The 26,357-nt window shown below is 35.0% G+C and overlaps 1 protein-coding gene across 3 annotated transcripts in view; it reads right to left on the reverse strand.

Moving 5' to 3' along the window:
• Positions 1 to 3,855: 3,855 nt before the first annotated feature.
• LOC138933684 (uncharacterized) overlaps positions 3,856 to 26,357 on the reverse strand; it is a 37,032-nt gene continuing 14,530 nt past the window's right edge. The window contains exons 4-7 of one of the 3 annotated variants that reach the window (XM_070296623.1): positions 26,014 to 26,112; positions 5,085 to 5,174; positions 4,677 to 4,860; positions 3,856 to 3,993 (exon numbers count right to left, since the gene is read on the reverse strand). In XM_070296623.1, coding sequence (XP_070152724.1) covers positions 5,154 to 5,174; positions 26,014 to 26,112 — 120 coding nt within the window. In that variant the 3' untranslated portion in view covers positions 3,856 to 3,993; positions 4,677 to 4,860; positions 5,085 to 5,153. Of the gene's footprint in view, positions 3,994 to 4,676; positions 4,861 to 5,084; positions 5,175 to 5,564; positions 5,698 to 26,013; positions 26,113 to 26,357 lie in introns of those variants that run through there. The other 2 variants (XM_070296614.1, XM_070296633.1) reach the window with 2 other exon arrangements.

Raw genomic sequence — 26,357 nt, forward strand, 5'->3', positions numbered from 1 at the left:
AAGAATCTTTTTGATCTTTTATTTTAGGTGATTATAACAGCTGAAATCATGTTCGCCATTTTTTTTTAGGCATTGTGGTGGGCCTACTATAACTCCGAAACAAACTAATATTTTTGTTTGAAAAAAATTCAGGATATATTTGAAATGTTATTGACTAAACGTGCAAAGTTTAGAATTAATATGTTTTATACTTTCTTTTAAAAAAGTTCCCAAAAATCGTCTTTATTTTCAGAGCGTCAAACTAGAAAGACCTCTTAAACAATCAAAAAATTTTTTACTATGATTACTATTAATCAAGCAATCAAAAAATTGTCCACTATGATTACTTATTAATCAAATAATCTAAAAAGATTCGCTATAATTACTGATTAATCAAACAACAACAAAATTTTATACTCTGATTACTAGTTAATCGTGTAATAAAAAAAATTTTAATTTTTTTTATTGATTAATTAATTAATCGGAAAATATTTGGTAATTACCCAGATAGCCAAGAATGTTAAAATCATGTTTTGCCAAAGCTTTGCGACAAGGTTTGCTTTAATTTTGACAACAATTATCTAGCAAACGTTTGTTTTGTTTTGGTTTGTCAAAAAGTTTGAAGCAAATTGACGGCAACATTTTTTGTCTTACGATGCTGTAAGTGTAAATAATAGAAAAAGGTTTGCTCGTAAATTTTACGCAAAGAAGAACATGTATGATGCTATTCACGGTGTAACACAAACTTTACATCAATTAATAGCAAATTTTATTATACACGCTATAATAGCAAATTTACGACAAGAACAGAGCAAACCTTATTGTACACAATATGATAACATATTTACGAAAAAAACAGAACAAAGTATACTCTGGCACAACGAGATGCAAAACTCACGCAAATAACAGAGCAAGCCTTGCCATGCATGGCATGACAGCAAATTTACAACTTTACTTTATTACAAACTTTACAAAAATATAGTATTCAGCCGATAGTTCGTTTGTTCATCGTTATGCGACGCGCTATATGCATCCATCTCGTATTTGATTTTCATCAGTCATGAGAAGTATATAAAGCTTGCAAAAAGCAACTGACAGAAGATTAAAAATAATATATATATTTCTATCAGTTCAATTACTGATACAATCCCAAACATAGGGAATTAAAATATTGGACTGATTGTCTCTCTTAGATCGGGCAGATAAATGTCTAAAAAAGTTTATATCATCGGTTTATTGTTTATTTAAAATGTAAATATATATATCTTATAATGTGATCGAATAGCACGCGTGATTAGATTAACATACATGCGCGCTACAGGCGGGAAATCGCCGAAGGAACGCAAGCTCGCGGTAGCGGCTCGAACAGGTTTCGAGTTGCTCTCTCTTGTTCCAGCGCTCGAGTAGGAAACATTGTACCTGTGATTCTCAAACGCGAGCAATAAATAAGAAGTGTAGAAATATATACCTAGAGCAATCCTTCCGAATACGGCACCGCCTGTTGAACCCGCAAGAACACAACAGTCTGGCGACGAGGATGGGATTCTGATAATACAGATTTCAGAACGCATTTTTTTTACGATAACTAAGCAAAAGGTTACGGAACGAGAAAGCGAGCACGTGAGTACGTTAATTACAAAAATTACAAGTGGTGGTTGAATGTATTCGTTGCAATAATGATGGAGGCGGTAGTACAAGGCAATTTTGCCATAGAAGTTTTTGATTCAACCGTAACAAATTGGAAACGATGGCTCAGACGTTTTGAAGGAGCCGTTACAGTGTTCAAGATCCCGGCCGAACAAAAAGTTGCTTACTTACTACATTTCATCGGATCAGTTTCTTTTGATATGATTTGTGATAAGTTAGCTCCAGTGGATCCGTATACAAGAATGTATGACTTTTTAACGGAAAAATTAGCAGAAGTTTACGCGCCTGCACCTCTCGAAATTGCAGAAAATTATCGTTTTCACCAGAGAAAGCAAAGTGAAGGCGAAGCAGTGCAACAATTTGTGGCTGCGCTACACAAATTAAGCATAAACTGTAATTTTGGACAGTATCGACAGACCGCTTTAAGGAATCAATTAGTTTTTGGATTATTGAGCAAACGAGCTCAATCTCGTTTACTTGAAACGAAGGATTTAACGTTCGAGAAGGCAGTAGAAATGGCAACGGCTATGGAATTATCAGAAAAGGACGTTGATCAAATCCAGGCTGGACCCGCAAACGTGGCTTACATAAATCAAAAAAACTCATCGTTACACAAGAGAAACGAACGGACTGTAGCGAAGAAGAAGTTTCAAGGAAAGTCAATCGCGTTTGTAAACAGAAGGCGTAGCAATGCTAACTCATCGTCGGCAAACGATTATGATATTAATATTATTTGTTTTAGATGCGGCGGTAAATATTTAGCGACTAAGTGTACATTAGATAGGAACATTACCTGCAGGAGTTGCGGTACAAAAGAGCACTTACAAAAAGTGTGTAAGAGGAAGGATAAGGTTGCGGCAAATGAAGTAGGTGAGATTTTGTCGACGCAGGCGGAACATGGTAAATTTCGAGAGAAATATTATACTGCGGTAATTTTGGAAAGGAGAAAGGTACGTTTCGAAATTGATAACGGGGCAGCGGTCACCATCGTAAGTAAAACTTTTGCAAGGTTATTTTGTTCCGGTTTGCGCATCGAAAAATCAGGTTTACAATTAATTACTTTCTGTAAAACTACAATTCCAGTTGTTGGTTTTGTCAGAGTACAAGTATGTTACGGAGATGTTATAAAAACATTAAATATGTATATTACTAATACAGATAGAAAACAGTTAATGGGCCGCGAATGGATTAGACAATTAAAAGTTCAGTTATGGAACACGTTAAACATATTGTACACAGATACCTCGAAGGAAGTAGAGACAATGTTACAAGAGTACAGGCAGGGATTAGATTCGATCTCTGGAAAAATCAAAGAAATTCAAGCGCGTTTAACGGTTAAGAAAAATACGTGCCCGATATTCTTAAAAGCTAGGAAAGTACCATTCAAGTTAATGCCTTTAGTGGAAAAGGAAATAGAAAGATTGGTAAATACCGGAATTTTAGAGAAAATTAACACATCGCCATGGGCCACCCCCGTGGTGCCCGTGTTAAAAAAGGACGGAACAGTTCGGTTATGTGGGGATTTCAGCGTCATTCTAAATAAGTTCCTACTCGTAGATGAACACCCGTTGCCAACCCTCGATGAATTATTTTATACAATAGCAGGAGATAAATTCTCAAAAATTGATTTAAAACAAGCATACTTGCAAATGGAGGTTCATCCTGACGATCGAGAGATGCTCACGTTAAGCACGCACCGCGGTCTATATAAATATACCCGTTTATTATATGGTATTGCTTGGGCACCGGCGATTTGGCAGCGAGAAATAGAAAATATTTTAAAAGATATTCCCGGAGTAGCGGTGTTCCTGGAAGATATAAAAATTTTAGGACCGACCGATCAAATACATTTACAGCGGCTCAAACAAGTACTTATTAGACTAAGCGAATACAATATACAAATCAATACAGATAAATGTGAATTTTTTAAGGAAGGAATACACTATTGCGGCCATTACATTGATAGAAATGAAATTCACAAAGAAAAGGCAAAAATTGAGGCTATTGAAAATATGCGTCGACCTACTAATACTACCGAATTACGTGCGTTTTTAGGAATGGTGAATTATTATGGGCGTTTTATACAAAATGTGAGTACAATTTTAAACCCGTTATATACGTTATCAATAGAAGGTAAACAAGGAAAAACGTTGCCGTTCAAATGGAATACTGCGTGCGAAGCCGCATTTCGGAATGCAAAAAAAAGCATTTATGAGCGAAAAGATTTTAGCACATTACAATCCTAAATTACCATTAATAGTAGCGGGCGATGCTAGTGCGTACGGTGTAGGAGCAGTGCTATCACAGATCTAGCCCGACAATTCAGAACGGGTGATTCAATACGTTTCACAATCGCTTACACGTACACTGAAAATAAAATTTACTCAATCCAAATAAATATATTAATTCAAATATGATATAGTCACATTAAGAGGTTGTTTATCATTCAAATTGAATAATTTATTCTTTAAAATTGAAAAATCTGATATTATTAAATTAAAGAAATAGCTTTAAATAAATATTTTTTCAAACCAATTTTTTAATTTACTTAATAATAATGTACTATTTTGTAAAGATTATTTGACTCAAATACAAAATGTATTTGTTTGAAATTAATAAATCTTTGTAATAACTTTAATAAATATTATTTGATTTAGATTTTAATTTAATGTTAAATATTTTTTCAAAATAAGTGTCTCGAAATTTCGATATTAGTCGATATTAACTGACGATGATATCTTTGATTACGCGAGTCGGTAAAACCAATATATGCGAGCGACGCAGCCGATTGATATGAAAATTCCCGAGTGGGCATGTTAGACAAAAAAACATCGCGAGCCACGACAATGACCGAGACAAGTGAACGATCACGAGCACATCAATTAACAATCGGGCACGGTTAAAATGAGTGAACGCATTTTGATCGATGCATCGTGGTTTTATCTTGACCAAACGTGCAAGTAACACGAAGGCTATATTCGCGTGCGACATAAACCGCTAGAAATTAAAGGCGCGAACCATTGAGAGTAAATACGCAAAAGGTACGTTACTTGTAAGATAAGTAACAGTGCAAGCTGCGAGCGACTTTTTGCGAGCAAGGTAAGTAGACATTTCTCGGCATTGTTGTTTTTCTTGGATCGGATTAACTGCGTAAAATGCGTATTTTTTTTACTGAGGATCTAGCGAATTGGGCACATATGTGCTTTTTGACTGATAGACTCGAGTACTTTCTACCTGTAAGAAGATAGTAAAAAAAGATAATGTAGCTGATGACGAAGTTAAGGAAATACTACGAAATTTGGATCTTGAAAATTTGATTGATACATTCACACAAGTAAGTAATCATTGTTTATTTAATTCATGGACTCGTGCTAAGATAAACTTCTTTATACAAATATAAAATCTTATTTTTATAAAAGAGCGAATTAATATAAAGACATTAAAAAATTTGACAATACCTATGATCAACGAATTGATCCAAACAATAGGTGATAGAGCCATTTTTATTGAATATTGGCAACGTAATTTTAGCAGGCTATTAATAAGTTCTGAAAATAAAGAAAAAGATGCTCAGCCTACATTTAAAAAAAGGATAAAACCGATTTGTTTCTTTTAAAATTTAAAGTTTCAGAATGAATTTATAAGTTCTTGTTGTTTATTTATGTTATATATATACTATTCAATTTTAACTTCCAGAAATTAGATTATGAAAATACTGATGCAGATTTAATTACTACTACTTCAAATATTGAAAAAGAAAATGAATTGAAGAGAGAAAATTGTTTTGTAAGAAAATCAGAATTTATTAAAAATACTTTTTTATCAATAAAAGGAATTCTCTCGAAACAAAAATTAGGTTTAAGAATTATTACAGCTTATGAAAGACAAAAAAACTTCACTGAAGCTCAAAGAAATAAAATTAGCGATATAATACTTACTTATATTGATGAAATATTTTCAGAGTAAGTTTGTACAATTCATTTTATTTATTTAATATTAAATATCATAGTGATCATAGTTAGCGTAGTATATACTTTCACAGGTTGCCAAATGATATAGCAAAATATGTCGCTGAAAAAATTTGTGAGACTTTTCCAACTGAAGTTGTAAAAACTTATTATATTTCTCCAGTAAATAAGAAAAATGCGGTAGATAACAAATCTAAAGCATCTAAAGGCAAATTGGTATCAATGTGGAGAAATAAGAGAAGCAGAAATAAAAATTTTATGGCGAAATTGAAAAAACAATAGGAGAGGTTGCGAACGATGTTCCAGATGGTAGCATTATATTTATTTATTTATATGTATAATATTTATACATAATATGTATGTATAATATTTAAATTTAGCTGTTGCAAAATTTTTATTTTTTATAGAAAAAATTGATGAAAAAGTTGTTGAAAGTATGAAATGGTTAGAGGCTAATGAGGCTCCTTGGACAGAGGTTCTATTACATTGGTCTACAACATATGATTTAAGAAAAAAAGATCTGTACAATAACCAAGATAAAGATTTGTCTAATATTTTTTCTAAATGGACACATTACAAACATCCACAAGGTTATAACCTCATAATCCAAGATTTCAGCAAAATGTCTCTCTCAAACGTTGCTTTAAGCGAATCAAATTTTAAACGTTTTCTCAATATTATTCTCCAAAATTTTTCGATTAATCCTAAGGATGACGATGGATATCAAATACTCAATAAAATAAAAGAAGAAGACTTGAATAATGGTATTTATTTTTTTATTATTATTTATACGTTATTACAAATATCAACATATTAGATGGAAAAAAAATCTATTATATGTTTTAGACAAAAAAATATTAACGATGTTTAAACTTTAACCTCATCTAATACCTCCGAAAACAATGAAAAAAATAGATGGAGTTTATAAAAGAGCTTCTTTTTATGCTGACGAAAAATGCATAAGGATTGTGAAAGTATGTATTTATAGAAAATTAAATTTTTTTATGGTCTATTCTGTTTAAATTATATTTGGCTGTGGATTTTCTTCATTTTCTTTATTTCTTTATCATATTAGTAAGTTTGTAATACGCCGAATTTTGCACATTTTAATTATATTTATTTTTTTAACTTTAAATACCGAAATCGGTCGATAGACACTGCATATGTAGAGAGATAGAAAGAAAGATTAGAAGAGGCAGCGTTCCATTACGCAAGGATGTTTTTGATTGGCGGCGCTTAATGTGCTGATGCTGCATGTTGCATGTGTAAAGAGAAAGAAAACGTAAAGAGATAGAAAATGCTTATTATAATGTTCTATTAAAATGCGCAAAACAAGGCCCATTGAAAATTTGATAAACAATATATCTACTACATTGTCATTTTAATTATTTCTTGTTTTTCTTTCAGGTTGCTGGAAATGTTACTTTAATAAGACATGAAGCAAAGCAGCAAGCCTAAATGTTAAAAATTACGCTTCAGCCGTATATCATTTATGTCGATGGAGAAGATCTGCATGAAATATATGTTTGTGTCGATGACATTTTGTATAAAACAAATAGTGCTTTAGAAGCTATTGATGTCTGCTTTAAAGCATTTTAAGTTTTTCATGTAAAATATCCATCAGCTTGCGAGCACTTATGGTTATTAATTCAAAAAGGTATTTATATGTTCGATACTATATATGATGCAGAAATACCTCATATACAAAATGTGTTGAACAAAGTAAGTCTTAAGCTCGATGAAAAGGACACAGATACTTCTGATGCCTACGAATTATCAGATTAATGTTAAATCTTTTGTTTTAATTACATAAAATTCCTTTAATTTACAATTCCTTTAAATTACGTTTAATGCTTAATTTCTGAGTGTTTTAAAATCAGATTTTTATTTTTTATTTCAAAATAAATTGTTTTTTTTTTGCGAAAAAATATTTATAATCATGGACCTTGTCATGCAACATATAAGGTTAATACATAAGTTTATGTTAAATTCTACTATTACATGTAAGTTTGACAATTGTGATGATCAGTTTACTAATGTTTATTCTTTACGGAGACACATTCTCAATAAACATATATCAGAAACAAAATTAGCTTTAAGTATAACTTTAAAGCAAATAAGTGATATTGTTTTTGATACAGACGCTTCTGAATTTTCTGATGCGACTTCAACTATTTCTAATTTTAATTCGAACAATTCTAATGAGGGTCAGGAAAAGATTTATAAGACGATTGAAATGAATGATTCTGTAAATGATGAAAAGTTTGATACTGACATTTACCAATCAACTGTTTTTAAATCGGCTCTTTGTACTGTAGTAAAACTGTATGCTGACTTAACATTAAGTACAGAAACAATACTTAAAATTATTAAAACTGTAAGTGAAACTTATTTAGCAACGAGTATACAAGCTTTACAGCAGTGTTGTAAAAATAACAATAATTTGAACATTTCGTTAAACATAATAAAAAATGCTTTTGCGTTCCTTAAATCAGAGAAAAAGACTTTCAAGTATTTAGAACAAATAAATTGTCTTTTTTTGCCTAAAAATATAATTGTTCGGGCATATTTGAATTTCGGAAAAGTCAGAAAAATTTCCCAAAACAAAGTTTATGTAGTAAGTTAAGTTTCATTCCCTTAAAATTTGTTTTAAAACGTTTTTTGGGACTCCCAAATGTGCTCGATGCCATAGATTCATTTGTTGTAAAATGCAGAATAAATAAAAATTTACAGTCAGTTTTTCAAGGACAATTTTGGGAATCTTCGTTAAACGAAACAAGTAGACTTATTCTTCCTTTCATAATTTATTTTGACGATTTTGAAATCAACAATCCATTGGGTTCTCGAAAATGTAAAAATAAACTTGGGGCAGTGTACTGTTGTATTCCATGTTTGCCACCAGAATACGTGAGTAAGTTAGAAAACATATTTTTAGTCCAATTGCATAAATATGAGGACCATAAATTGTTAGGTAATAACAAAATTTTTATTAATGTTATTAATGAAATTCGAGAGCTTGTAAGTCATGGGATTGTTATAAATAAAAATGATAAAGAGAAAAGGGTTTTTTTCAAATTATGTTATATAGTAGGGGATAACTTAGGTTTAAATACTATTCTTGGGTTTAGTAAAAATTTTAATCAGTCGTATTGTTGTAGAATATGTGTAGCTACTAAAGAACAGATACAAAATGTGACACTAGAAAATTCCCAAATTTTAAGGACAGTTGATAATTATTCAGAACATGCTTCTAAACATTCTTTTGGTGTAATTGAAAAATGCATTTTCAATGATATCCCTGGATATCATGTAATAAACAACGCGTCAGTTGACCCTATGCACGATATACTTGAAGGCATTTGCCGCTATGATATGGCTAAAGTTTTGAGCAATCTCATTGATAAATATAAGTTCTTTACTATAGAAATATTAAATGAAAGAATTTGTTCAGTTCAAGTCGTGATAAAAACGTAACTCTCGTTTTAAAACATGAATCAATAAAAAATAAAAAAATTATTCTTACTGCTTCGGAAATGCATTATCTTGTTGATAGTTTGGTTATTTTTGTTAGCGATTTAGTCCCTATAGGAAACCGTGGAAACTGTATCTCATGATGCGTCAAATCACTAATATTGTTTTATTCGATATTATTTCTAATGAAATAATAGATGTTTTTTCATCCACCGTCTCGCAATATTTGAAATTATACTTGGGGCTTTTTGAGGGTAAACTCAGAATAAAACATCATAATTTACTTCATTATGGTCAGCTAGTAGTCGATACAGTATTCTAGAGACAAAATGAAGTAAAAAATCTTAATAGAGAAATATTGAGGTTACAATAGTTTTTGAGTTATATAAGTGATCAAAGTTTGCTAATAATATTGCGTAGAATTCGCGCCCTCAGACTCGTAACTACATTTACACACGTACTGATCATCTGTTATTGCTGACAAATACCCAGCAAACAAAATGATGCAAACTTTGCGCAAAGTTTGCAGCAAACTCGAGCATGCCTTTACAGCAAAATTGTGACAAGATGTGTCCACAAAAAGCTTAGCTTTTGCTGGCAAGGCTTGTCGCAATAGTGTGATGCATATTTTACGCAAATAATAGAGCAAACCTTGCCGTGTACGGCATGATAGCAAATTTGTGATAATTCTCTGTATAGGATGATTCAGAAACTCTGCGACAAACTCTGAGAAACGATAAATCTCGCAGAGAGGAATATTTTTTGTGAAGCAATCCATCATGTTTTCTGACGCATCGTTTAAGAATATGCGACCGAGCAGACAAGAATCTTAGGTGGCATTTATTATAATTATGAGATAATGATAATATATAAATAATTGAAATGAATTCATAATATAATGAATATATGAATTTTATATATATATATATATATATATATTTTTACATTTTAAGTAAACAATAAACGGATGATTTAAACTTTTTTAGACATTTATCTGTCCGATCTAAGAGAGACAATGAGTCCAATATCTTAATTCCCTATGTTTGGGATTGTATCAGTAATTGAACTGATAGAAATAATTATATTTTTAATCTTCTGTCAGTTGCTTTTTGCAAGCTTTATATACTTCTCATGACTAAAAATCAAATACGAGATGGATGCATATAGCGCGTCGCATAACGATGAACAAACGAACTATCGGCTGAATACTATATTTTTGTAAAGTTTGTAACAAAGTAAAGTTGTAAATTTGCTGTCATGCCATGCATGGCAAGGCTTGCTCTATTATTTACGTGAATTTTGCATCTCGTTGTGCCAGGGTATACTTTGTTCTGTTCTTTTCGTAAATATGTTATCATATTGTGTACAATAAGGTTTGCTCTGTTCTTGTCGTAAATTTGCTATTATAGCGTGTATAATAAAATTTGCTATTAATTGATGTAAAGTTTGTGTTACACCGTGAATAGCATCATACATGTTCTTCTTTGCGTAAAATTTACGAGCAAACCTTTTTCTATTATTTACACTTACAGCATCGTAAGACAAAAAATGTTGCCGTCAATTTGCTTCAAACTTTTTGACAAACCAAAACAAAACAAACGTTTGCTAGATAATTGTTGTCAAAATTAAAGCAAACCTTGTCGCAAAGCTTTGGCAAAACATGATTTTAACATTCTTGGCTATCTGGGTAATTACCAAATATTTTCCGATTAATTAATTAATCAATAAAAAAAATTAAAATTTTTTTTATTACACGATTAACTAGTAATCAGAGTATAAAATTTTGTTGTTGTTTGATTAATCAGTAATTATAGCGAATCTTTTTAGATTATTTGATTAATAAGTAATCATAGTGGACAATTTTTTGATTGCTTGATTAATAGTAATCATAGTAAAAAATTTTTTGATTGTTTAAGAGGTCTTTCTAGTTTGACGCTCTGAAAATAAAGACGATTTTTGGGAACTTTTTTAAAAGAAAGTATAAAACATATTAATTCTAAACTTTGCACGTTTAGTCAATAACATTTCAAATATATCCTGAATTTTTTTCAAACAAAAATATTAGTTTGTTTCGGAGTTATAGTAGGCCCACCACAATGCCTAAAAAAAAATGGCGAACATGATTTCAGCTGTTATAATCACCTAAAATAAAAGATCAAAAAGATTCTTAATCTGTATAAGTGTGGTTATTGTGTGAACTAAAACTAAATCTATATTTGCAAAATTCAAATTTCGCGACTTACAAACCCAACCAATTGTTTTGTGAAAAATGGATTTTTTTTTTAGATGCTGCCATTTTTTATTTTTCAATATTTTTTTGTTTTAGTTCACGCGACAGCCATACTCATATAGATTAAGAATCTTTTTGGCTTTTTTTTTAATTTCAGATAATTATAACGGTTGGAATCATGTTCGCCACGAATAACAATTTTTTTTAAGTCACCTTGATTGGATTACTATAACTCCAAAATGAACAAATTTTTGTTTGAAAAAAGTTCAGGATATATTTGAAATGTTTTTTAATAAACGTGCAAAGTTTAGAATTAATGCTTTATATTTTTCTTAAAAAAAAAATTAACAAAAATCGCTTTATTTTCAGAGTGTCAAACTGGGAAGACTCCTTAAGTAATCAGTAATTATACTAGAAAAATTTAGGGCTTACTGCGTGTGAAATCAAGTTTCAATGTTTATGTCAAGAGCAGAAAAACGATTTATTAATTTTGCATACTTATCCTATTATCAAATTAGCATTTCTTAAATTTATACTTTGTTACCATCTTCAGCTCCAGTCGAAAGAATGTTTAGTTTTGCCACAATATTTAACATTGCGAAATCGTCTTACAGATGAAAACAGAAAAAGAATACTTTCAAAAGCGAATTGTATCTTTAAAAACACGTAAAAAATAAAAAAAATACTTGATATTGTGCCTCTTTTAATTCTCATCAGATTGATAATATTTCTTTATATACCATTCGATGTTTACTTCAGATACTGCACTGATAATAAAAGAAACAAACACTGATTTTTGCAAAATATTTTTATAAATAAGCGGAGACTTTCTCAAGATTCATTATATTTGTTCATTGAAAACAGAGAAATTATTCTGTTAATTGTATTATTTTTTTATCAACTATAAAAAATCTTAATTCAATTAAGTTTCTTACAAAAATATTTTGTTGAATTTATTTCGGTAATTATTTACTATAGCGGACTCAGCTCCAATGACGTTGATCTTCACATATATTGTCAAGGACAATATCCTAAGTAACATTTTCTTATAACTTAATCGGCGGTCTTTTATAATTTTTGAAATATTTAAAATTAAAGTTAGATTCGAAACAAAAATTTAGTTTCGGTTATATAACGTAACTCGCAAACCAAATTTTAGTTTTAAATCAGAAATAGATTTGGATTAGGTTATATCTTCCGGAAGAGGAGCCCCCCATAGAGGGGAGGGGGGGAGGGTTGGAACCGGTAAAAGTGCACATAATAACGGATCTAGCTCCAATGATCTTGATCTTGACATATGTTGTCAAGGTGATGACCCTGAGTAACCTCCAAAAGGTTTTAGCCATCGCTTGTTGCTTATTAAAAAGTTATTAACAAAAAAGTTTACTAAATAAAACGTAAATAGGTAAATGTTTACTTTTACACACCTTATCCCAGATGATTTCCGGTTCACTTTGACGTTGACCTTAACCTCTAAGAAGATCAAAGTCATTGACCTTTTTCGTCACTAGGTTAGTAAAAAATTCTGATTACTTAAACAAGGTTTATAATATGAATTTGCAACTATCTGCACGAAACAAGGTGTAATTTTAAATCAGAAATAGATTTGGGTTAGGTTATATTTTCCGGAAATGGAGTCCCCTCCGTAGGAGGGGCGGAACCCACTGCGTCCACGCATATATTTTACAATGCAAAGCGCGGTCCACCCTATATTTGTTGTGTGGATGGAAAAGTGTATGCATGAACGCAGTGAGTCCCCCCCCTGCGGGTGGCTCCACTTCTGGAAGATATAACCTAACCCAAACCTATATTTCTGAAAATTTGTTTTGAGTTATACGTCACCTAAACCGAATTTTAGTTTTAAATCATCGTTTTATTGTTTTATTTCTCAAACTTTATTTGTAAATAATTTTTTAATAAACAATGACCGCCGATTAAGTTATAAGGAAAAGTTACTCAGGATTATGTCCTTGACAATATATGTCAAGGTCAACATCATTGGAGCTGGGTCCGCTATAGTAAATAATTACCCTGACCCTAATTACTGAGTGTTGAAGTAATTTAAAATTTTTTAGGTGATTTGATTACTGATTAATCAAGTAATATAACTGTATTAACATTCAAAAAATTTTCAATTCTGATTGATGATTGATAAAGTAATTAAAACTTTTTCATTTTTGTTGCCAATTACTCAAATAATCAAAAAAATTTTCGATTTTGATTACTGATTATCCAAGTAATCGTTAATCAAAGCTGAAAATATAACTGAAAATATCGATGATACTGATCTTTGATTAGAAAGTGAATAAGCAACATTTTGAGAGAATAATTATTATAACATTTATAAAATGAAATTTAAAATGAATGATTCTGTATGAACATCCATGGTCTTTCTCTTCAAGTCACTGAAAATTATTTTTCATCATAACTATATACAAAATATGAAAAAATGCGTTTTAAGTAGATGTCATATTAAAAAAGATATGTATTTAAAAACACAGAAATTTATATATTGTTCTATTAAGAAAATGAAGAATTGATTTTTTTAGTCTTAAAAGATAATAGCGGCGGTAGCCTATTTGTCATTTAAAAGACTCCAACAAAATATAAATACTACAAGAAGTATTTTTTTTTCGCTATCATTAATAGTTTCGGAGAAAACATCTTGTAACACAAAATGATATATCTTATATATAAGAAAATATATAGTTGTTAAAAGAAAGTAGCTACTCATTGCAAATTAAATTTTTTCTTAAAAACAACTATGTGTATTTTTTATACCAATTGATTCTTCTCATTATTTTGTGCATAAAAGTATTGAAGTAATATAATCAAAAATTAAATATTTTATAAGATATTTCATAGTTTATGTAAAGTTATGTCACATTACAATAAAATATCTCATAAACTATCCAAGTTTTGTCCATGTTATCCTTATAACATACCCCGTTTCTCATACTATCCTTTTTATATCGAATATTGGAAAGAATCGATTTATGTAAACAAATTAGAGTGATTCCATTTCAAAAAATGAAAATGATCTTGAAATAACCTCATGACCTTCATCCAAGATCAAAGTAATGGCACCATTTTATGTCCCCCTCGAAGTCACAAAATTTTTATACAAAATATATGTTTATAGAAGGCGTAGGAAAAAGTAAATGGATGTAGATGGAGACGTTAAAACGACTCACTCTGTATATATACAGGGTGAGCCATTTTAATATCCTTACTTAAATATCTTTTTTCCTACGCCTTTTACAAAAAAATGTTTCATACAAAAGTTGTTAGATTTTAAGGAAACAAGATAGCCATATCAATTTGTTTACAGATGGCGCCATTTCCGAGAAATTCACTAATCATTTTTTTAAATGGAAACCGATTTTTTTTTGTAACAAAAGTTGTAGGTCTCGTTGAGACAAACATATAATGACAATGTAATGTAAATTTATACAATAATCATAATATTATAAAAAGGGCACCCTATGTGAGCACTTCTTTCACTTGACATTTCGCCGTGCCTGAGCGCGCGAAATCTCAGCCCTGTCATTCGTAAAATATAATTGCTTCCTATTTAAAAACTATTATAGCCTTGAAATTTTTGTATTAGGATTTTCGTCTTGAAATGTTCTAAGGAATGTGCCAAGAAAAAATACAGAGGTTTTAGAACCTATATATCCTATACACCCATATTGTATATATTTATACATATATATAATAGGATTGAGATGAGGTACACACAAGCATGCACACACGCATGCATGCACGCATGCACGTGTTGTGTATAATGTAATATATAATTTTTCATATAAGTAGCCCAGATAGCGAAATGTCAACAGTATGTCTGCCCAGATAGTAATTTAATAGCAAATTGCCGTCAAATTAGCATCAAATTCGGTCAAAACTTGATAACTAATCCGGTGCCATCTGTGTACGCAATAAGTTCAGATTTTGCCAGCAAAGCTTGTGAACATAACCTGATAGCCAATTGATGGCAAAAATCAAGCAAAGCTTGCTGACATGACTTGACATCAAATTGGCGACAGAAATCGAACAAGATCTGCGCAAGGCAATCTAATGCCAGATTGGCAGCAAAAACTGAACAAAATCTGCAGCTTTTAGCTATTTATATAAAATGACATAAAACATTTAAATGGATTTAAAATCTCAATCCTAAATAGCAAAATGACAATAAATTTTGATCACGAAATGACCAATTACACATCCGAAGTTAGCTCTCATGAGATCCGGAAATGACGTCATATGTTACATCCACGGAAAATCATTTTTTGATGTTCTTTTGACGGTAAAAATAAGACCAATTACAATATTAATATAATAATAACATATATTAATATATTAAAACATAGATAAATTTAAATAATTTTATTTATTATATTAAAAAAATTTTCGGACAGAAATTGCCCGAATAAGTGAAAATCGAACAATTATCTGTTCAATTTTTCCCAAAATTAATTCAATATCTGAATTCCCTGTATGGGAATCGTCAAAAATTGAACTAATAAAAATAGATGTATTACAATATTATTACCCGCAATTTACACGCTTTATATACACTGATGACAAAAACTTGAATACGGATATAGATAGTGAATAACGCGCCGCATAGTAGTAAACGACTGAACTATTAGATTTTCTACTATTAGATCTTGTTCAGTTTCTGCCGACAATCTAATATTAGTCATGTTAGTAAGGTGCTCAGTTTTTAACTTCAATTTGTTATCAGACTTTGTAACGCAGACCTTGCTTGATTTTCGATACCAATTTGCTATCAGACTACGTTACACAGACTTTGCTCAATTTTTAGCATCAATTTGCTCTTAAGTTATATTAATAAGTTTATTCGTATTCTGCTGCCGATTTGTTATCAAATTATGTTAGCAGATTTTGTTACATTTCTGCTGGTATTATGGTGACATCATCGGATAAAACAAATCTTGTATCAAATTTGCATTCATCTTGTTAACAAAATCTGTAACAAATTTTAATAAAATTTGTTTTTGCCAGACTTGGCTATCTGGATGATAGCAGATCCAATCATGACTTTACAGCAGATTTCTATCCGTTGCGTTCGTAATTGCTTATTTTCTACCAGTATAAACTGTTGGAACAATGTAACGGTAAAAATGTAACAAAAGTCGAGCATTGTCTGCTGTCACGATGAAGCAGCAAATATGCAGCAAAAATATCGAATAGATCCGTATCCAACCAAAATCAATAGCAGAGAGACAGCAAACATAAAACATGATGTTATAATGTTGTAACGGGAAAAACTGCATATAAAGAATTTAGCATGATTTTATCATAAGATAAATTTTACTAATATTATTCCATAAATTTTGCCGGTAAATCGCTACTAGTTACTTGTAGTTTTTCAGTCATAAATATAACATGTAAAACCCACACACACCCACACATGTTACATATACCTGGAATATCAAGTACACACACGCGCGCACGATATACTGGGTGGCCCATTTTAATCCATCCAGTCGAATATCTCAAAAACCAAGCCCGGAAGAGAAAAATGTTTCAAACAAAAGTTGTGTGGCTTCAAGGGGGCCATAAGATGGTGACAATGATTTGACCTTGGAAAATCATTTGAAGGTCATGTGAAGGTCAACTTTAAAATCTTAAATGGAAACCCCCATTTTTTATTTAGTATTCTTGTAGCTGACATCGAGAGCTTTCCAAAACACTATAATAAAGTATTTTTTTATTAAGTACTTTTTAAGTTATTTTATTTTTTAATCTGACATATTTTGATATAAAAAATTAAATATCTCATAAAATATTTAGTTTTTGATAATCTTACCGTAATACTTCTATGTATAGAATAATAAGACAAATTAATTAGTGCCAAAAAAAACAAATAATTGTTTAAAAAAATACATTGTAAATAATTTTCTTCAAAACAATTTTTTTTTATACTAATTGATTTGTCTCATTATTCTGTACATAGAAGTATTATGATAAGATTATTAAAAACTAAATATTTTACGAGATATTTAATTTTTTATATCAAAATATGTCAGATTAAAATATAAAATAACTCAAAAAGTACATAATAAAAAAATACTTTATTATAGTGTTTTGGAAAGCTCTCGATGTCAGCTACAAGAATACTAAATAAAAAATGGGGGTCTCCATTTAAGATTTTAAAGTTGACCTTCACATGACCTTCAAATGATTTTCCAAGGTCAAATAATTGTCACCATCTTATGGCCCCCTTGAAGCCACACAACTTTTGTTTGAAACATTTTTCTCTTCCGGGCTTGGTTTTTGAGATATTCGACTGGATGGATTAAAATGGGCCACCCAGTATATACAGGGTATCCTAGACCACCCGTACACCCCTTTTCTTTCAAAAACTAAGCATTTTAGAGAAAAACGTTTTAAACAAAAATTGTATGATTTTGAGGGGAACATAAGATTGTAACGATGCACCCCCCGTCGTTACCCGGCAAGTAGTCCAGCCGGAAGTCTGCCGCCCGGCAAACACCAGCCGGGCATGGGCAGAGACGCCTAGTGCCCTTTTTAATACTCGAATTACCGCCGTTGCGATAAACAACCGTACGGCCGTTATACGGCCGCCGTTACGTCGTTACACGGAAAACTGAGCACAGCCGAATGTTGCCGGAAGATCCCGAGCGTCATCCGCCGAAACGCCGCGTCGTTTCGTCCAGGGGAAGCGACGCGTTTACCGTAATAATTGCCCGCCGAAAACAACGCGTCGTTATCCCTACCCGGGGGCGAACGACGCAATTACCGCTAGACGCTCGGGAATAAAAAGGCAGCATTTCGGCATTTCACGACCAGAACGATTCCTGAATCCTCTCGAGCAGCACGCTCCGAGCCGATACCAGAACCGATCCTAGAAACTCGCATACAAACGAAGGAGCGTGAGGTTGACACGCGTACGCAGCCTCCGCCGAGCATTCTCGGTCTCCTCGCCGCCTGCGAAATCCTATCGAATGTCCGACCTTATCAAACGAAAGCGGAGAGTTCGCCGCTATCTAAGATTCGGTCTAAGATCCGACCGCTACCGCTAAACGGACCGTGGGCCGGCGAGTTCGCCGCTCCGTCGAGGCTTCTCAACTCCCGATAGTCATCCTCTATCCGCGTACGGAAGCAGGGACGAAGAGTTCTCCGCCCGATCAAGGATCCTCTCCGGCCGCTTCCTCCCGCCCACCTGGGAATACGCGGATAAGAACACGCAAACGCACCGACACCGTGATCCAGCAATTATAATTGCGCCGAGATACGTAAACACATCACCCGATATAATTTCCACGCGCCGTCAAAATAAACCCGGTCTTGCCGTACGCCGCCGAATATCTTAAGCGGTTCGATACATCGAACATCGCGCACCGACTAACGAACGCGAATTGCATCTAACGCGTTGCATCATCCGCCGCGCGCCAGCTTCACGAAACATATTGTAAATAGACCATTGCCGAAAGAGGCGAATAAAATACGCTACATTATAACTTTCGTGTGTCTCACCTTTTCACGAGCCCTGATCCCGACCGAGTTCATCCGCGCGCGCTTGCGAAAAATAACCCCGTTACAAAATGGTGTCATTGGTTTGACCTTGGATGGCATCGTTAAGGTCAAATTAAGGACACTTTTAATTTCTTAAATGGAACCCCCTATTTTTCATTACATATTCTTGTAGCTTATCTCGAGAGCTTTCCAAAACACTATAATAAAGTATTTTTTTATTAAGTACTTTTTGAGTTATTTTATATTTTAATCTGACATATTTTGATATAAAAAATAAAATATTTTGTAAAATATTCAGTTTTCGATAATCTTACCATAATACTTTTATGTACAGAATAATGAGACAAATTAATTAGTACCAAAAAAAACAAATAATTATTTAAAAAAATATATTGTAAATAATTTGTTTAAAAACAATTATTTTTTTAATTAATTTAATTAATTTGTCTCGTTATTCTGTACATAAAAGTATTACGGTAAGATTATCGAAAACTGAATATCTTACAAAATATTTTATTTTTTATATCAAAATGTGGCGGTTCGACGAGCCACCACAAGGTCGAAACCACCATCCGGAGTCGACCAGGCGTCGCAATCTGACAGCGACTGGGAACCTTCCACGCGCGTTACCAGCACGCAGACAGATCCGGAAGTTCCAGCACAATCGACACCGACAACGACTTTAAGGCGAGTTCAAAGACACCGAACACTTAACCTAAGGCCTCGTCCACAGGGAGTCGAAAGCCGCCTAAGATCGCACGGCACGAGCAGAAAGGACCGCTGCAACATACTCGCACCACACCTTCCATCACGTGGAGAGAAAGGAGACAGCGATAACCAGCTCTTGTAAGAGCTTGAACAAAACGGCCCTTCTCAGGGCCACCAAACGCAAACGTAGAACATTGTACATTGGCAATTAAATAAATCTAGTCACTCCACTTAAGCGTCGTCAATCCAGAAAACCACTCCTTGCGAACAACAAAATTAGTTGCTGTATGTGAACAGCACTAAAGTGGTGACCCCGACAAGGAAAACATACCATAAGGCATTACATAAAAACAACAACGGGACAACCGGAAGCATGTCGTCCACGCAGATTAGCACCAGACAAGCTGCAAACCGCAAAAGCAGAATTCGACCTGCTGTTACAAGAGGAAATCATACGTCCATCAAAGTCCATGGGCAGGACCACTACACATGGTTCCCAAGAAAAGCAACGCATGGAGACCGTGCGGGGATTACCGAAGGCTCAACGCAAGAACAACGCCGGATCAATATCCAATACCGCATATCGAGGACTTCGCACAAACGCTACATAATAAAAAAATCTTCACCACCATCGATCTTGTACGGGCATACAACCAAATACCCGTACACCCGGTGGATATAGCATAGACGGCAATAACAACACCGTTCGGATTGTTCGAATTCGTATTCATGCCGTTCGGCTTACGAAACGCAGCACAGACATTTCAACGCTTCATAAACGAAGTATTGCACGGGTTGGATTTTTGCTACGCCTATATAGACGACATCCTCATAGCATCAGCCACGCCAGAGGAACACGAAGACCACCTACGACAGCTCTTTACAAGGCTAGATGCATATGGCATCCGAATAAACACAACCAAATGCATCTTTGGGGACAATGAAGTAAAATTCCTCGGTTATCTCGTTTCGGAAGAAGGAACAAAACCTTTACCGGAAAAAGTAGAAGCTATACAAAGTTTCCCAAAACCAACCAACGTCAAACAACTACGACAATTCCTGGAAACAATCAATTTTTATCGGCGATTCATCCCAGGAGCCGCAAAGGACCAGGTCACGTTAAACGACGTACTCAAGGGCCCAAAAATGAAAGGAAAAATTCCGATCATATGGACAAACAAGTTAGAACAGGCATTCAACAACTGCAAGAACAGCCTCGCCAGAGCCACGCTTCTGGTACACCCGGACCTTTCAGCAGATCTGGCGCTGACAACCGACGCATCAGACACAGCAATAGGAGCGGTACTGCAACAACAGACACGAGAAGGATGGCAACCATTGGCGTTTCTGAGCAAGAAACTCAACCAAGCGCAGACGAAATACAGCCCATACGATCGGGAGCTATTGGCAGTGTATACGGCTATTAAACATTTCAGACACTTGGTAAAAGGAAGAAAAAGTCAACAGGATAGCAGTAAGAATTCCACCATTCTGGCCAGAAGAACCAGAATTATGGTTCGCATAATTAGAAGGGCAATTCTCGCTATGCGGAGTAACACAAGACGAAGACAAATACGCATACGTACTATCGAAAATAGAGCCAAGACAAGCACGCAAAATTAAGGACGTGATAACACACCCGCCAGCACACCACAAATATGAGGCAATAAAAAAAGCACTCATACAAAGGCTGACAGACTCTTACGAAACCAGGATAAAGCAGCTGCTAGAACGCGAAGAGCTGGGCGATCGCAGGCCATCACAATTCCTCCGGCATCTCAGCACACTGGCAGGCACAGCAGTACCAAACGAGCTGCTAAGAACTCTCTGGCTCGGGCGACTACCACAACACATGCAGGCCATATTAGCGACACGCAGTAACGACGACTTGGAGGAAGTAGCAGAGCAAACAGACCGAATCCACGAAATCGGCAACAAGTTGGTATTCGCAACATCCGCAGAAACAACGAACAAAAAACCGTGGGAAGAGCAAATACAAGCTCTCAGCAGACAAGTCGCCGCACTGGCTACGCAGATGGCAAACGCAACCAAACGATGGGACCGAGAAAGAGGCAGAAGCCGGCAGAGAAACCGCTCGGGAAACAGAACACAAAGCAAAACCCCCAGGCAGGAGGGCGCATGCTTTTACCACCAACGCTTCGAGGAAAAAGCACGAAAATGCACACAACCGTGCACATATAAAAAAAACGAGGAAGGCAGTCGCTAATGGCGGCCAGCGACGATAGCCCGAAACCCAACCGCTTGTTTGTGACAGACTGTATCTCGAAAACGAGATACCTCATAGACACCGGATCGGACGTCAGCGTCTACCCACACACAATGATGCAAAGGAAACAGCGAGAGGAGGCATACGAACTCTACGCAGCAAATGGCACAAAAATCGCAACATACGGCTACACAACAATAAAACCCAATTTCGGCCTACGAAGGGAGTTTCCATGGCGGTTCATCATCGCCAACGTCACGCAGCCGATAATAGGATCAGATTTCCTCTCGCATTACCACCTGCTCCCGGATATCCAAAGAAGGAAATTGATCGACGGAAAAACCGGACTGATCGTTCCAGGAGCAACCAGCAATAGCGAGACAGACTCCATAAAAGCAGTACGGAGCAACGTACCACCACGTAATATCGGAGTTCCCGAGCATAACGCAACCAACGGGAATGAGAAAGACGGTAAAACCGACCATAAATCATATACGCCTTCAACCAAGATCCACTGCGCAGCTCTCCACGACAGGCCCGACACCTCGAGTACATAGGACAGTTCTCCACTGACATGCATCCGGCAAGAACAACACAGTAGCGGATACACTATCAAGAATAGAAAAGATACACAGGACGGTCGAAAACGAAGAATTAGCAACAGCACAGAGAGACGACGAAGAGTTACAAATAATTCTAGCCAACCATCAGGAACTGAAACTGACCAAGATACGGATCCCTGGCACTGCAACGGACATCTATTGCGACGCAACCACACCGATAACACGCCTATATGTGCCTAAACCACTGAGACGGCAGGTCTTCCAGGCCCTGCATGGCTTAGCACATCCGGGAACTGAAGCATCGGCAAAACTAATTTCGCAACGATACGTCTGGCCCCAAATCCAAAAAGATTGCAACATGTGGACAAAAACCTGCGTTCAGTGTCAACGAGCGAAGACGAGACACAACACAGCACCACTAGGAACGTTCCAGAAACCAACAGCACGGTTCGAACACGTACACATGGACATAATCGGATCTCTATCACCATCGAATGGATATAAATACTGCCTCACGATCGTCGACTGGTACACACGGTGGCCAGAAGCTACACCAATACCGGACATCACGGCAGAAACAATCGCGAAATTTCTGTTCAAAGAATGGATTACACGATACGGGACGCCAGCAAGGATCACAACGGACCAAGGTCGACAGTTCGAAGCCGACCTCTTCCGACGCCTCGCACAACTTACAGGATCAGCACACCTCCGAACAGCGTATCACCCGGCAGCGAACGGGATGGTCGAACGCTTCCATCGACAGCTCAAGACAGCAATAAAGTGCCACCAAACAGAGGCATGGACCGAAGTACTTCCAATGGTGTTAATGGGCATACGGGCAGCACACAAAGAAGACCTGAACGCCACTGTAGCAGAATTAGTCTTCGGGGAACCAATCCGCCTACCCGGACAGTTCCTGCAAGACCAAGGAAGGACGCCACAAACAGATAAGAGCGACTTCGTCGAGCAACTACGAAGGGCAATGCAGAAATTGCGACCGCAAATTAAGCGTCACGGACAGACAACTACCTTCGTATTTAAGGACATGAACAGCACGCCGAGAGTATTCGTACGATATAACGCACCCACAGGCGCATTGCAGCAACCCTACGACGGACCATACGAAGTACTCAACAGAGACGAAAAAACGTTCAAGCTACGGATCAGAGAGAAGACGGTGAATGTCTCCATAGACCGGCTAAAACGGGCCTACACACTAATAGATCAGACAACAGCTGAAAACCCCAGGACAGAAACAACAAAGGAAGTCATCCCAGAAGCCACACGGACAAGGAGTGGACGACAGACACGACTACCAGTCCGATTCGCACAATAGGAGGGCTCTAATTCAACCAGGGGGGTCATGTGGCGGTTGGACGAGCCACCACAAGGTCGAAACCACCACCCGGAGTCGACCAGGCGTATGTATATGTAATACCGCAGGCAAATACACAGCGCAGCTTTCCACGGTCCAGACCGCCGCCCAAATCACCGGGCAACGAGCGGACAGGAGGAACCGAGAGCCCACAGTCGCCGGAGCCGCTTCCAAAAGAGAAACGCGTAGGGTGGAGCCTACTTCCGTGGAAGCTAATCCTGATCGACTTGGAGCCGCCTCGACTAACGCGGACACACGGTTCTTCCTCGAGACGTGGGACATACGCTTGAGACGATACACGTCACCCAGGAAAGCCTGAACAGCACCTCCTTTATTATCACCGCTCCCAGCTTCACCAACACGTCCGGTGACACGTGAGACGCAGACGATACCAGTACATCGCGGCGTCCAGGCAGGACCACCATCCGGAGTCGACCAAGTGTCGCAATCTGACAGCGACTGGGAATCTTCCACGCGCGTTACCAGCACGCAGACAGAACCGGAAGTTCCAGCACGATCAAAATATGTCAGATTAAAATATAAAATAACTCACAAAGTACTTTATGAAAAAATACTTTATTATAGTGTTTTGGAAAGCTCTTGACATAAGCTATAGGAACATGCAATAAAAAATAGGGGGTTCCATTTAAGAAATTAAAAGTGTCCTTGACTTGACCTTAACGATGCCATCCAAGGTGAAACCAATGACACCATCTTATGTTCCCCTCAAAACCATACAATTTTTGTTCCAAACGTTTTCCTCTAAAACGCTTAGTTTTTGAAAGAAAAGGGGTGTACGGGTGGTCTAGAACACTCTGTATATATACATACATATATACGTATATATATACATTAGTTTAACCTTGGGTGGAGGTGCTTCGGAGATTTCAATGTCAATCTTGTTTTTTTAAATAGAAACACCCCAATTTTTTTACATAAATTGATTCTGCATAAAGAATTGTAGGGGTATGATGGCCAAAAATTCAATAGTTTACGAGATATTTTATACTTTACGCGACAAACATTTATAATGTTTTTTTCATGTTTTCTGGTGTAGTACGACTCAATGAATGTATTGCCAATAATTCGTTACCAAACATACACAACAATGACATTATTGTGTATGTTTGATAAGGAATTATTGACATAATAATACAACGCGCGTCTTCAAAGTTATTGACATAAAAGTTATTTAGTTGCTTATTGAGAAGCAAATAATGTAGTACAAATAATGTATTACGCTAGTCACTTCGTTCTTGTGTACAATGTACTATTTAAGTAAGAACAATTTATTTCATTAAAAATGAAAAGATTAACTTTGGAAGAAAAAATTAATGATTTTCAGTTATAGTGATTCTCGAACATCTATGAAGCACAAAATTTGCACGCACCCACGCACGCACGCACGCATTATAATATCGTGATTATATTTTATATAATATAAATAATTAATAAAATAAAATAATATTTTAACAAACAATTTAAGATTCTGAATTTTCTGTTGAAATTGTATTACAAAAATTAAATTAATATAAATAAATATTACACATTTTCCATCTTTAGCCGCGCTTTGCAGTTTTTATGTTTGCCAATGACAGAAACTTAAGTACAAAATAGATACGTTATATAGCGGTAAACAAAAGAACTATAACTCGAAATTATTATACATATTTTACATGACGTCAGTGTGTTTGTGCTTCTTGTTTTGTTATTTTATGACAATGAACCATGCCATGTTTCTACTGTGTTTTTGCTATTATTTATTAAGACAGCTCATCTTCAATTTTTGCCATTATGTCGTCCTTGCAGATATGTTCGATTTCTGATGATATTCAGCTAGTGTAGCGTAATGTCACATGTGATGCTTAGCTTTCATTTAGTTTCTATTTATATATTGTGCCAAAATGTAATGTTTAAATTCTACTGTTTTATACCAAGAACCTCCGCTTTCAATTTTTGCAGAATTTTTATAGCATATCATGACATAGGGACTGCTAATTTTTTTGCTGCATTTCTGCTGATATTATTTAAAACGGCAAATTATTAGCTGCTGCTAGAATTTTCTTAACATATAATAATAGCATACATTTGTGATACATGTCTTGGCACATTTGACTATTTGGGTAAGACATTTAAACCGCTATAATTATTCTATGTAATATTTTATGTAAAATCCCTTTTTATATTTAATGTTCTAAAATATTTAAAAAGCAATGAAAGATAATGGAAAAATGGATTTTTATAATATGTCAAATATTAAATTAGTAAGCTATGAAAATTACATAAAGGGTAAGCAAGGACAGTGCAGTACTCACACACTGTAAAGACTGTTTAATATGCTGCCGAGCCTTGGCGACCTCATTGGCTAAACTTCCAACAGCAGGCAAGATTGGGCAAGTAGACTGTTGAACTCCCTGCATCCACCACATATTAAGATTAAAGAATAAGCTCCACACCATAGATTGATTATCTCAAAACAATTACATGCCATATCCCCACTAATGTTTGCATTATATTAACAAAACGACAGATGCAAATATATAAATGCATTTACGCAAATAAATATTAAAATGTTTCTTGCTTCTCCAAAATACCCTCTCTTTTTAATTTTTATTTTTAATAAAAATTAGTATAATGTAATTGTTGAATTAAAAGCAGT

This window comes from Polyergus mexicanus, unplaced genomic scaffold (assembly GCF_030449975.1).
Source record: "Polyergus mexicanus isolate NDT 795.1 unplaced genomic scaffold, iyPolMexi1.0 SCAF_1, whole genome shotgun sequence".
In the NCBI taxonomy this organism is placed as follows: Eukaryota; Metazoa; Arthropoda; class Insecta; order Hymenoptera; family Formicidae; genus Polyergus; species Polyergus mexicanus.